The sequence below is a fragment of the Suricata suricatta genome, chromosome 16, assembly GCF_006229205.1.
Source record: "Suricata suricatta isolate VVHF042 chromosome 16, meerkat_22Aug2017_6uvM2_HiC, whole genome shotgun sequence".
Classification (NCBI taxonomy): domain Eukaryota; kingdom Metazoa; phylum Chordata; class Mammalia; order Carnivora; family Herpestidae; genus Suricata; species Suricata suricatta.
In genome coordinates this window covers 988,752-1,000,281 of record NC_043715.1, presented here as the reverse complement: position 1 = coordinate 1,000,281, position 11,530 = coordinate 988,752, and the positions used below count along the sequence as shown (strand labels likewise).

At 69.0% G+C, this 11,530-nt stretch overlaps 1 protein-coding gene across 1 annotated transcript in view; it reads right to left on the bottom strand.

The window, feature by feature from the left end:
* The window catches only part of PIEZO1 (piezo type mechanosensitive ion channel component 1), a 22,313-nt gene that overhangs the window by 4,516 nt on the left and 6,267 nt on the right, over window positions 1-11,530 (bottom strand). The window contains exons 11-38 of the mRNA XM_029926091.1: window positions 11,430-11,466; window positions 11,107-11,285; window positions 10,871-11,019; window positions 10,579-10,761; window positions 10,086-10,198; window positions 9,824-9,984; window positions 9,511-9,687; window positions 9,083-9,208; window positions 8,807-9,007; window positions 8,230-8,434; window positions 5,755-5,859; window positions 5,108-5,261; window positions 4,713-4,956; window positions 4,543-4,639; window positions 4,266-4,437; window positions 3,778-3,867; window positions 3,610-3,704; window positions 3,336-3,407; window positions 2,753-2,853; window positions 2,218-2,284; window positions 2,088-2,144; window positions 1,827-1,999; window positions 1,665-1,750; window positions 1,310-1,501; window positions 975-1,233; window positions 718-906; window positions 346-619; window positions 15-87 (exon numbers count right to left, since the gene is read on the bottom strand). Coding sequence (XP_029781951.1) covers window positions 15-87; window positions 346-619; window positions 718-906; window positions 975-1,233; window positions 1,310-1,501; window positions 1,665-1,750; window positions 1,827-1,999; window positions 2,088-2,144; window positions 2,218-2,284; window positions 2,753-2,853; window positions 3,336-3,407; window positions 3,610-3,704; window positions 3,778-3,867; window positions 4,266-4,437; window positions 4,543-4,639; window positions 4,713-4,956; window positions 5,108-5,261; window positions 5,755-5,859; window positions 8,230-8,434; window positions 8,807-9,007; window positions 9,083-9,208; window positions 9,511-9,687; window positions 9,824-9,984; window positions 10,086-10,198; window positions 10,579-10,761; window positions 10,871-11,019; window positions 11,107-11,285; window positions 11,430-11,466 — 4,031 coding nt within the window. The remainder of the gene's footprint in view (window positions 1-14; window positions 88-345; window positions 620-717; window positions 907-974; window positions 1,234-1,309; window positions 1,502-1,664; window positions 1,751-1,826; window positions 2,000-2,087; window positions 2,145-2,217; window positions 2,285-2,752; window positions 2,854-3,335; window positions 3,408-3,609; window positions 3,705-3,777; window positions 3,868-4,265; window positions 4,438-4,542; window positions 4,640-4,712; window positions 4,957-5,107; window positions 5,262-5,754; window positions 5,860-8,229; window positions 8,435-8,806; window positions 9,008-9,082; window positions 9,209-9,510; window positions 9,688-9,823; window positions 9,985-10,085; window positions 10,199-10,578; window positions 10,762-10,870; window positions 11,020-11,106; window positions 11,286-11,429; window positions 11,467-11,530) is intronic.

Genomic DNA, 11,530 nt, shown 5'->3' with positions numbered 1-11,530 from the left:
GGCAGCAGCTCTGCAGTCGGAGCCCCAGGGCTCTCACCCTTTCCCGTGGGCGACTCCACCGCTCACTCCCTGAGGCCGCCGTGCCTTCTGTGGGGAGCAGCTACTGCTGATGGGAGCCTGGGGGCGCTGAGCCCAGCTCAGACTCCCAACCACCCCCAGACCACCCCCGAGGGAGCTGGGTCACCCTGCCTTATGGACCAGCGGACTGGGCTGAACACAGGGACGCCCCCGGGTCACTGGCAGTGGGCCAGCCAGGGCTGTGTCACCTGCCACGCAGGGCGTGTGGGGAGCACAGCCGGGGCAGCGGCTCCGGGCGGGACCCGGGAGGGCTGGGGAGCGTCGTACCAGCGGCTGTGGGTCCTGCGGGCTCTGTGCTCTCGGTCTTCCTCTTCCTGAAACGCAGGCTGATCCGCCTCGTGTCCCAGGGTTTGAGCTCCAGGGGAGGCTCAGGGGGCCCGTCCCCTGCTTCTGCCTGCATGTGGTCCTGGGTGAGGGCCCCGGCCGCCCCCGGCTCCTCCGGAGGTCCCAGAGGTGCTGGTCCCTCCTCTGCTTCCTTCCTGCTGCCCCGGGTGTGCTCCTTGGAGAGCGGGTCCTCCTCGTGGTCCCAGAGGCCGTAGCACTGTGGCGGGGGGAGAGGAGGCTGGTGTGGCCGCACCCTGGGACCCGCAGCACCCAGGCGTGCCCCTTGGGGGCGGCCTGGGGGCGCAGGGGACTCACCAGCAACTGGGAGCGGTGGAAGAACAGGGCCAGGAGCTGCAGCAGGTCGTACTTGACGTAGCCATCTGTCTTCTCCAGGCCCAGGATGCGCGGGGGGAAGTACGGCTTGTTCTCGTGGCGCCGCAGCACCGCGTGCGCGTTCCAAGGGAAGAAGCCAAACTGGAACAGGTACTTGGTGACGACGGTCACCTGTGGGGGAGGGGGCTCAGCATGGCACGGCCAGGCCCGCCCTCCCCCGCACTCCGGCCGCGGCCCACCTCGGTGAACACGATGGCCGTCATCCAGAAGCGCTTGCTGGGCCTGGGGATGGACAGCATGGCCCATAGGAAGGCCAGCACGGGCAGCACCAGGGAGGTGGCCGAGGCGGTGACCATGTGGTTGAGGACGATGATGAAGTAGCAGAGCAGCTCCGAGTGGGCGGCCACGCACTGGTATGCGGCCTGCAGCAGCCGCAGCACCCGGCCCTGCCCCGCCTCGAACTGCTGGGCCTCCTCCAGCTCCGGGATGTGCAGGTGCCTGCGGGGAGCAGCGCCCGGGCCTCTCACACCCGCCCCGCCGCTCCCCACACGCGCCCCTGCCCTCAGCCACCCACCTGTCCAGGAGCAGCTCGCTGGCTGTGCGGGTGCGGGTCAGCTCCCGGGAGCCGCGCAGAGAGGCCCTGCGCTCCGGGTTCACATCCACGCTGCTGCTGCTGCTGCTGCTGCTGCGGGTGTTGTAGCCCGTGCTCAGGGGGCCGCCAGTGTCCTCGGTGGCAGTGCTCAGCGGCTCCTCGGCCCCCAGCCCGCTGCGGGAGGCGAGGGCCATCACAGGCAGCCCGCCTCTGCGCTGCCCGGGCTTAGGGGCCAGAGGCGCCTCATGGTCCCTGTGGGACGAGGGGCCAGCAGGCTGCACGCCTCCCGGTCTGTAGGGTCCTGGCTGCCGCCCGAGCCCTGCCAGCCCACACCCACCTGGACGCCATGCTCAGTGCTTCCCGGGCCGCCTCCACATCCCTGACGTACAGCTGGTCCAGCAAGCCCCGGTGTACCTCCTGGCCCTGCGGGGCCACAAGAGGCTCAGGGGGGCAGCTCCCCGGCAGGGGCGGGAGTGGGCATGGGGGGGCATGCACTCACCCTGAGCAGCGCCTGCGTGTACAGGTAGCGCTCAGCGCGCAGCACGTCGCTCATGGCGCGGTGGTGCCGCGTGAAGGTGCGCAGCCAGTCCGTGAGCCCGTCCAGCAGCGCCTGGCCCAGCAGCCACAGGAACTGCACGGTGCTCAGCACACGCTGCATCACATGGCCGTGGCCTGTGGGGTGGGCAGGAGGGAGGGCGCTGCAGAGGCTGCCGGGGGGGGGGGCACCCCTCCTCCACCCCCAGGCTCTGGATGCACGCACCAGCCACCTCTTGGTCTGGGCCCTCCGCTGGCTCCGCCTCCTGGCCCGGGCTGCCTCCTGAGCACAGGGGTGTGCTGGTCAGCGCCCTGCAACCCCACACCCCCTGCCCCTGCCCCCACGCCAGGCTCACCTGCCTGCTCCTCCCGCTGCCGCCTCAGCACCATCTGCGCATTGGTCACCCAGGCCTGGTACGCCATCTGTGGGCCAGGGCCTTGGGGTCAGCACCCTGCCTGGCCAGACATGCCCTCTGAGCTCCCGTGGAGCCTGGGCCCAGGCCAGCACTGGGGACCTCTGGCCAGCTCCCTGCTTCAGGGCAGGAGGCAGTCCCATGGGGCTGTGCCGTGTGGCTGTGGCTGGCATTTGGTGCCAGAACCATTTTCTGAGAACTAAGGACCCAAAGATAGGCAAGAGGCCCCACCGTTTTCCAGCAAACCTGCGCAGCCCTTTCCAAAGGCGGGGATGGTCAGTGGCGAGCTCAGGAGACCACGGACAGAGGCCCCCAGAGCCACTGCCTGCACCCTACGCCCCCGGCGGCTGCACGCCCATCTGACCTCTGACCTGGGGCTCCGGGGGCCTGGACGGATCTGGGCAGGCTGGCCAGAGAGGGCCTCTCTCCCATGCACCCTGTGGCCAGGGCAAGGCAGGCAGGGGACCCTCCCCCTCACCTGGAAAGCACTCTGTGCCGACGGCCTGGGGTCCTCGGGTGGGGTCTCCTCCTCCTCCTCACTGTCAGACTCGAACAGGAAGTAGTCCCCCGAGTGGATAACTGCAGGCAGGCGGGGCTGAGAAACGTCCTCCCCCACGGGGACTCGGGCTCCACGCCCCCCACCCCAACACTTCATCTCCAACGTTTGGGATGGGCCCAGGAACAGGCTGGCTTGACACCCAGCATGGCTTCCCTCGGCCTCCCGCCACCCCCGGGGACAGCCATGGGGGTTGGAGGCAGGGGAGCAGCCCCTGCGGGCCGGGGCCAGGCCAGAGCAATGACAGGACACCAGACAGGACAAGGGGCGCACGAGGCCTGGGGCACGAGCGCTCAGACTTGGGAGAGACTGAGCGACACAGAAGGGGAGCACAGAGTCTGCGTGGGGACCCGGCTAAATCGAGGCCCAGCCCATTACTGCTGCGGGGCGGAGTGAGGCCGGGGTGCACAGCCAGGGGTGGGCACACGGGGGCTCCCGGGCCCCCCAGGCAGACGCCTGCTGAGAGAGGAAAGGGCGGGGCCCCATGGTCCTGAGAGGGCGGTACCTGTGGCATGGTCCAGCCAGGGCCGCCACCACTGCCTCCGTGGCGGGGACGAGCCCCCTGGACTGCCAGGCCCTGTGGAGGGGCAAGGCACGCGTGAGCCAGCGGGGAGGGCGTGGGGCGGGCGCGGGCAGCACCGCGACAGGGGCCTCGCGGTTCTGCACGGAGCGGAGGACAGCCCACAGTGCAGACAGACGCTCGCAAGCCGGCACGGGACAGACAGGCACACGCGGCACAGACGCTAGGACCCTGCGTCCTGCGAGCCCCTCACACTCACCGGGCTCCTGGGGGGGCCCCGCGGGCTCCTGGGGGCGGCTGCGGCCGGCCCGGCTCTGCCTGTGCTTCTCCTGCTTGGCGCGGATGCGCTCCATCCTGGGGGGCGGGGGCGGCTCTGAGCACCGAGGTGGTCGTGAGAGCCCGGGGCCCCCACCCCGAAGGCACCTACTGTCTTTTCAGCTGGGCCAGGGACTTCTCCTCGGCCTTGCGGTGCAGGTCGATGCTCTTGAGGTTGGCTGCGTTGTACAGCGCGAAGCCCCTGCAGGGAGGTGGGGTCACCCCAGGGCCCTCAGCTCCTGCCCCACGGCTCCCACCACCTCGGGCCTTGGCCCAGCCTCCACCCAGGACCCCCCACCCCGTCCCTGGTCGTGAGCTGGATGAGGAGGAGGACCCCCTTCTGCGGCCTCTCATCTCGGGAGTGAGATCAAGCCAACGAGGAGGCGCCTGCGGGACAGCAGCCAGGCCGCGGGGGACAGAGATGCCCGGCTCCACAGCCGGGTAGGGCACCCTCGGGCCAGCGTGGGGGCCAAAGCAGGCTGAACCGCCAGCCGGGGCAGAGCCGGGGCAAAGGTCGGGCCCGAGGAGGTCGCCTGAGTGGCACGTCAACGGGACGAGGCAGTGCCACGGAACCCTGGGGGACCCGAGGGGGGGCCCGACCTGGAGGCCTGCAAGGCGGTGGCCTGGAGCTCGGCACTGACGTGCAGGAAGTAGCGGCTGAGGAAGACGCGGCGCTGCAGCAGCAGGAACAGGAAGCAGACGCTGTCCCAGAGCACGCCGGCCTCCTCCACGGGCAGCAGGCAGTCCCGGTCCCGGCTCCGCATCTCCGTGGCTGCGGGGCAGCGGCAGCCCGCATCAGGGGTGCTCCGCGACCCCAGGAGCAGTGCGTGCTGAGCCCCGCCCACGGCGTGCCCCTGCCCCCCCCAACTCCACTCACGGTCATAGTAGCCTTTGACAGTGCACACGAGGCTGAAAAGCTGGATGACCCAGCAGAAGTTGCTCTGCATTTGCTCCACGAAAACGCAGGACAGGAGCTGGGGCAGGAAGAGGGTCAGGGTCAGCCTGGGCCGGGCAGGGGGCGGGGCTGGGGCGGGGCACCGGGCTCACCGAAAGCATGTTCTTGGAGATGATGACGGTGACGTTGTACAGAATGAGGCAGTCCCACAGCACGAGGCGGGCCTGCACGTGCTTCTGCAGCAGGCTGGGCCCGAAGAGCAGCAGGTAGAAGCAGGCCAGCAGGTAGCCCAGGCCGAAGACGCTGATGCGGGTGGCCCCGGTGACGAACACCACCACCAGCACCAGCCAGAAGAGGTAGCGGAAGACGGCCACCTTCAGCATGTCGAGGTAGGACCTGCCGGACGGGGCGTCACTGCGGGGACCGGCCCGCCTCCACCTCCTCCCACAGCCTCCGCCCTGGGGGCCCGTGGAATGCGCCCCTGCTGCCGGGTCCGTGCCTGCCTCTCATCCCAGCGGGCAGCGGGCCGGCCGTGCCCAAGACCCACCTGCAGTAGATGAAGTTGGGCACGGGGTCCGGCTCGCCCTGCGGCACCTCTAGGCGGTCGGTGTTGGTGCCGGCCATGTGCTGCCACTCCTCTGAGCGCTCCGCCGCGAACACCTGCCACTGCTGGGAGGCGCAGAGCAGCAGCAGGAAGTCGCCTGCGGGCACACGGGAGTCGGCGCTGCGCCCGGGAGGCACCGGCCACGAGGGGCGCAGCCTGCCCGGCCCCCTTCCTGGCCCCGAGGCCAGAGAGGAGCGCCGCTGTGCTCCTGCGGGGGTTGGGTGGGCTAGGGAGGGGGCTACGCCTGAGCGTGGATAGCGGGAGACACGTCTCTACGTGTGCCACCTATCAGGAGGTGTGGCCAATGTGCCCCTGACCCCACGCCGTGTACGCGTCAGGCATACCCGCGTCTATTTCCCTGACCACCTGGGTCACACCTGCATCCACCCCCAGACCCACACCTGCGTGCACATGGACGTGGGCCTGGAGAAGGGGGCACCCTTATGGGAAAAGGCCCCTCTGGGGAACCCCAAGACTGGCCGCCGGTGAGGCCCGGACACGTGTCCCTCTCTGGCAGAGGCGGGCCTAGGCTGAAGCACCGCCCATCCCCAGGCACAATCTCCCCGCCCTCCAGGGAGGCCGGCGCTCACTGATGAGGTTGGTGGAGTTGGGGGTTCTGAAGAAGTCGGGCAGGTACAGCCACTTGATGAGCGCCGAGTTCATGGGGATGGCCTGGCTCCAGCGCCACGGGTAATCTGCGGGTGTACGGTGGGCGTCAGGGCCGCTGTCCCATCCCGCTGGCAGGCCCATGGCCCCCAGGGTCCATGGGCCTCACCCCTGCATCCACCCCTGCATTCACGCAGTCTCAGAAACACTGCATCTGTCGCTCAGAGTCTCAGGAGCGAGATTCCAGTGCGTTCTTACCTACGCCTTTCTCAGCGTGCACGGGCCCAGCGCCAGCCCGGAGTAACGGGCAGACGGGCCTGCGGGAGCGGCGGACACAGAGGGCCCCGAGTGAGGCTGTCAGAACAGCCCAGACAAAACCCAGCACCACGAGCAAACGCCGGTGAGGACGGGAAACACCGGGTGCCGCGTGCAACCCTGGCGGAACGTGAGACGGGACCACACTGTGCGCCTTAACCCCTGGGGAGCGAGAACCATGCGCAGAGAACCGTGCACCTGACGCTCCGGCACCGTGGCCCCAAAGAGCACCACGCGGGGAACCCGCTGCCTTCCTGGGGCCAGAGAGGAGACGGCTCCGGTGTGTCCAGGGCCGGGACAGGCCTCAGCGGGGAGAGGGGACCGGCAACCGCCACGCACAGCACACTCGCCAAGCACACAAGCCAGCCCCCCAGCGACCTGGGGAACAGTCCTAGTGCTGCGACCTCGGGCTGCAAAGGGCCCGCACGACCGCAAGCTCAGGGTGCCGGGTGGGAGCGCGCCTGGTGGGGCCCGCGGACCGCCGTCCACCTTGCCTCAGTGCCCTTGTCACAGCCCCGGAAATGAACTTCACTGTATCGCAGACAGAAGCTGCCCTGGTGCTGGGGGCCCCGGGATCAGGTGCAGACCACAGGTGTGCCGGGAGCACCCACGTATGACACAGTCCCAGGAAGGGGGAGGAAGGAAGCCCGCGGGAGCGACTTTGGAAAACAGTGTGTGGACCAGAGACCGGCGCCAAAAGTGACGAGCAAACCTGATGCCCAGATTGGTCTACGTTTTCATCTGCAGCAACAGAAGGGTGGGGTGGGGAGGGGACGGCTTGGGCCGGGGCGGGGGGGGGGGATGGCGGGCACAGGCTGCTGGGCCGAGGAAGGCAGGGGCTCCCAGGGCCAACGCAGTGCCCACAAGGACGACTGAGTAGAGGACGCTAGGCCTCAAGTGGAACCCAAAGCAGCAGCATCCAGAGCCCATAAGGACATAAATTAACAACCGATCGAATCTGCGGGACAAGACAGCGTTCTTCTCTATGCAAGAGGCCAACCCAGAAAATCACCACCAGAAAACCGGGAGCACTTCCTGCCGACGTGACCCATGTGGAAGGGTATTAGCCAGAAAGGTCCGAGTCTCAGGAGACACCCCGTGGCCAGGCCCGCGCCCTGGTGACAGACGCAGCTGCCAGAAGGGCCTCGTCGCCCGCTCTCCCAGGACACCGGACTCCCTACAATATCACAGCCCACTGCCCCTCCATAAGTCCGAGGTCCTGAAAGACGAAGATGCCGGGGAAGCTGCCCCAGCGCCGCGGACGGGAGGCCACGGGGGGCTCAAGGGGCCCCAGCGAGAGCCGTGTCAGATGCCCGCCTGCGCTGTCACCAATTGGTCACCAGGTCATGTCACGCTAATGCCAGGGAGCTGCTTCTGCAACTCTGTGGGTCTGCATGCAGTCAGCAACCAGACAAAACAGGAGTGAAGGCAGAGGGAGGACCAGGAACGCGTCTGGTGGCGTGCCGCGTGGTTGGTTTGTAGGACTTGCTGGAAAAGCCAGCGAGGAGCAGTCAGGTCAGTAGTGGCCGCGCAGGGCAGGGACTCGGCCCACGACCTCACGCACCCTCACCACCCACAGGACCACCGCTCAAGCCTCAGAGCGGCTTCAGGGGCTCCGGGGCCCGCAGGGCTGCCGAGAAACATGGGGGAGGAAACCAAGCGACCGGCGCCCCGGGTCAACGTCAGTCCTGGGGGCCCCGCGGCGCAGCAGGGAGCCGACGGCCGGGGACAGAGCAGCAGCCCCTCCACCGCGTGGGCCGCACGGATGACCACAGGACAGGACACAGCAGGGACCGCCCAACAAACCCACATTCTGGGCATCCTGTGCCCACCCAGCTGCTCTGGAAACCCCGCCCTGACCAGAGGGCACGAGGGCAGAGCTCAGCCAAGTGCAGATGCTGGGTCCTGTATGGGAGCCAACAGCCACCGGGGCCGCCCTGGGAGGGACAGCATAGCAGGGCTGGGCGGGATGGACTGTGGAGCCAGGCTCGGGGCTCTGGCGAGGCCACTCCCTGCCCTGCACTTCCAACTTTTCTGACTGTTCCAAAGTTTTCAGAATAGAACAGTGGGGAAAAAGACAGGGTACAGATGCAAAGGGATAAGAGGGTGGCCAGGCAGCGCCCGCAGGCTGGGCTGGGGCTCACCGAGGCACAGGGCGGGCGGGAGGCCCAGGCACAGCAGGTACTGGTACAGCAGGAACAGCGCCAAGAAGAGACAGTAGTTGGGCCAGAGGCGGGCGATGGCTCCGCGGTGCCGGCGGGTGAGGATGGCCACCAGCCAACAGCCGTGCAGGATGACCATGAAGTTCATGCGCTGCCCAATCACGGTCACGGCCATCAGGAAGCAGATCTGTGGGGGCAGGGACGGGGGTGCACAGTGAGCTGCTGGGATGGGCCTCGGCTGGCTCAGAGCACGGTGGGGGCGACAGCCCAGGTTCACCGCAGCCCACACTGTCGTCACGGAGGCGGGAGAGCTGGACACGGCTCCACCGCGTGGAACCGCGGCTCCGGAGGTGCCCAGGCTCGGTGGAGACTCTAACCCAGTCTGCGTGCAAGGTCCAGCCCCCGGCCTTACTCTCCAGGGGCACGCCGACTGAGCCCGGGGCAAGTCCGGGCCCCCAGGCCTGTGCCCTGCGCTCCCCAGGGGCCAGCACATTGCAGAAGTCCAGCCAAGGACCCAGCCCTGCCCAGGGAAGGGGTGAGGGCTGACGCTGGGCCTCACCTCTAGCCCGAATTTGTAGAAAAAGAAGTTGACAAAGTACTTGAAGCAGCTGAGAAGGTCGCGGTCCAGCCGCTGGCGGGTGCCGTCGGCGAAGACGGCCTGTGCAGGCAGCGGCGCCAGCCGGTGCTGCCGACGGTGGTGCTCCTGGCGTCGGTAAATGATGGCCTCGAACACCAGCAGCAGCAGGACTTGTAGATGGTTCTGGGGAGGGGGGCGGAGTCAGGCTGCGCCCACCACCCCCGCCCCTGCCCTGTGGCCCCGCGGTCCTGTGCTCACCTGGATGTAGCCTAGGTTTGGGAAGCCCTTCCGTACCCCAAACCAGTTGGCAGGGTCAACGGGCCCCCTGTACAGCAGGGACTGCTTGATCTCCGTCTTCTGCAGGTTTGTGCTGTTGAGGAGGGGCTGGGGGAGGGGAGAATCAGCACCCACTGCCACCTGGGAGCTGACGCGCACCCCAGGGGCCGCCCTGCCACCACTCCAGATGGGGCCAGACCACGGCTGCCCCCCACCCAGGACAGGCGTGGGCTGTCCACCCGACCAACCTTAATGGGGATGGGGACGGGGACGGGGACGGGGACAGGGTGTCTGGGGGCAAGGAGGCCACAGGCAGGGGTAGAGAGAGGAGGCGGCGGGGTGGGGAGGGGGAGGGGGAGGGGGAGGGGGAGGGGCGCCCCGCCCCCGCCCCCCGGCAGCAGCCCGCACACCTCGGTGCAGTTGCTGGAGTACTCGTGCGGGTTGACGACCTTCAGCTGGTAGAGCATCTTGCACACGATGATGATGCAGGTCCACACGGTGGACAGGCACGAGGCCATGGGCCGGAAGCGGGGGTAGGGCAGGGCGAAGGCCCACAGCACGACCAGAAGCAGGTTCATCACGGACACCTGGAAGGCGGTGGACGGGCTGGGGCGGGCGGCCCCTCCCCGGGGACCCTGCGATCTGCCACCCGAGGGTCCCAGGCTCTGTGTGCCCCCAAGTGACCCCACTGCGAAAGAAGGAGCGTGTCCGTCCCCTCCTTACCTCCTTCAGGGCCACCCACACGGTGTACAGGGCCACCAGCTTGAAGACGTGCAGCTCCAGCAGGCGCCGGGCCAACGCCTGCACGCGGGTGAGGACTTCGGAGAAGCGGTCAGCCAGGTCCAGCAGCCGCTCGGCCACCAGGCCCCACTTGTTGGCAGCAGCTGTGAGAGGGGGGCCGTGAGGACTCGGGGACCAGGGCCTCTGAGCCCGGGGCTCACAGGGGTCTGAGTGAAGGGACCCCAAACCTGCCCATCTGACTCACCTTCAGGGACCTGCATGGCCTGCTGGGGGCCGACAGTGCTCAGCCCCTCCTCCCTGGCCGCCTCCTCCTCCTCCTCCTCCTGCAGCAGCGGGGTCCCGCTGACTGCATCCTGCCTAGGGTGGGCCCCAAGGTGTCACTCCTCACCCCAGACGCTGGGGCAGGCCCCACGGGCCCCTGCTGCGGCCCAGCTGGTGTTCTGCCCCCATAACCCGAAGGCAAGAGCGAGCAGCCAGCACCGCGGCCACACAGCGTCCGAAGGGGGCAGCCGAGGCCACCGCCCTGCTCCAGACCCTCCCGCCCGAGCCCATCGCCCTCCTTCCCTTCCCCCGGGATGGGGCCCTTCTCTGTGCCGGTGGATGGGGGGCGGCGCACACTGCAGCCCCTGACCCGAGCCCAGACTGGAGGCGGCGGGGGGGGGGGGGGGGGGGGGGGGGGGGGGGGGGGGGGGGGGGGGGGGGGGGGGGGGGGGGGGCTGGGTGCTGAGGCAGCGCACCTGCGAGCCCAGCGGGGCAGAGGGGCGGCGGGTGGGGGTGCGCGCCCCAGGTCCGTGAGCCGCATGAAGGGCCGGTGGAAGTAGTGCAGCTGCAGGATGCAGGCCAGCAGGAAGAAGCCGGGCACCAGGATGCTGGAGAAGAGCTCGGACACGCTGAACTGCTCCAGGCCCAGGTCCCCCAGCCTGGCGGGGCGGTGACCGTCAGGGGGGGGCGGGAAGGGCTCCGTGCCCGGACTCGCCCCCCGCCCCGTCCCCGGACACCCGCCCACGGCCCGCCACCCCCGACACCCACTGCTCGTCCGTGAGGCCCGTCAGGTTGCGCCAGTGCGCAGGGAAGTCCTGGAACTGGAAGGTGTAGACGGCGCTGAGCACCAGCATGGTGTAGGCCACCACCAGCCACCAAAACGCCTTGAGCAGCTTCCTCCACAGGCTGTAGTAGACCTGCCGGGCCGCGCGGTGAGGACCGGCCTGGGGCGCCCCCACCCCACCCCCCCTCCCGGCCTGGGGCGCCCCCCCCATCGCTGGCACCTGGAAGAGCATGAGGCACAGCAGGAAGAGGAGCATGTACACGATCTTGTAGACGACGAGGCGGCCGGCGAAGCTGACCACGACGAACATGCCGGCGCACACGTAGATCCAGTACTTGGCGTACAGGCCCTTGAGCAGCTCGCCCAGGCTCCGGAGCAGCGTGCGCTGCCGTGTGGGCTCTGCGGGCCGGGCCCAGGGGGTAGCTAAGGCTTGGCTTCTGGGCCGGCATGGGTAGGGGTCGCTGTCCCCTGACTGCCCCCCCCCCGCCCCTCACCTGGGCCGGCCGCGCTGACCCCCACGTTGACCCGCAGCGGGCCCCTCACCCGGGTCGGCCACGCTGACCCCCAGCGGGCCCCTCACCTGGGTCGGCCACGCTGACCTCCACGCTGACCGCCAGCGGACCCCTCACCCGGGTCGGCCACGC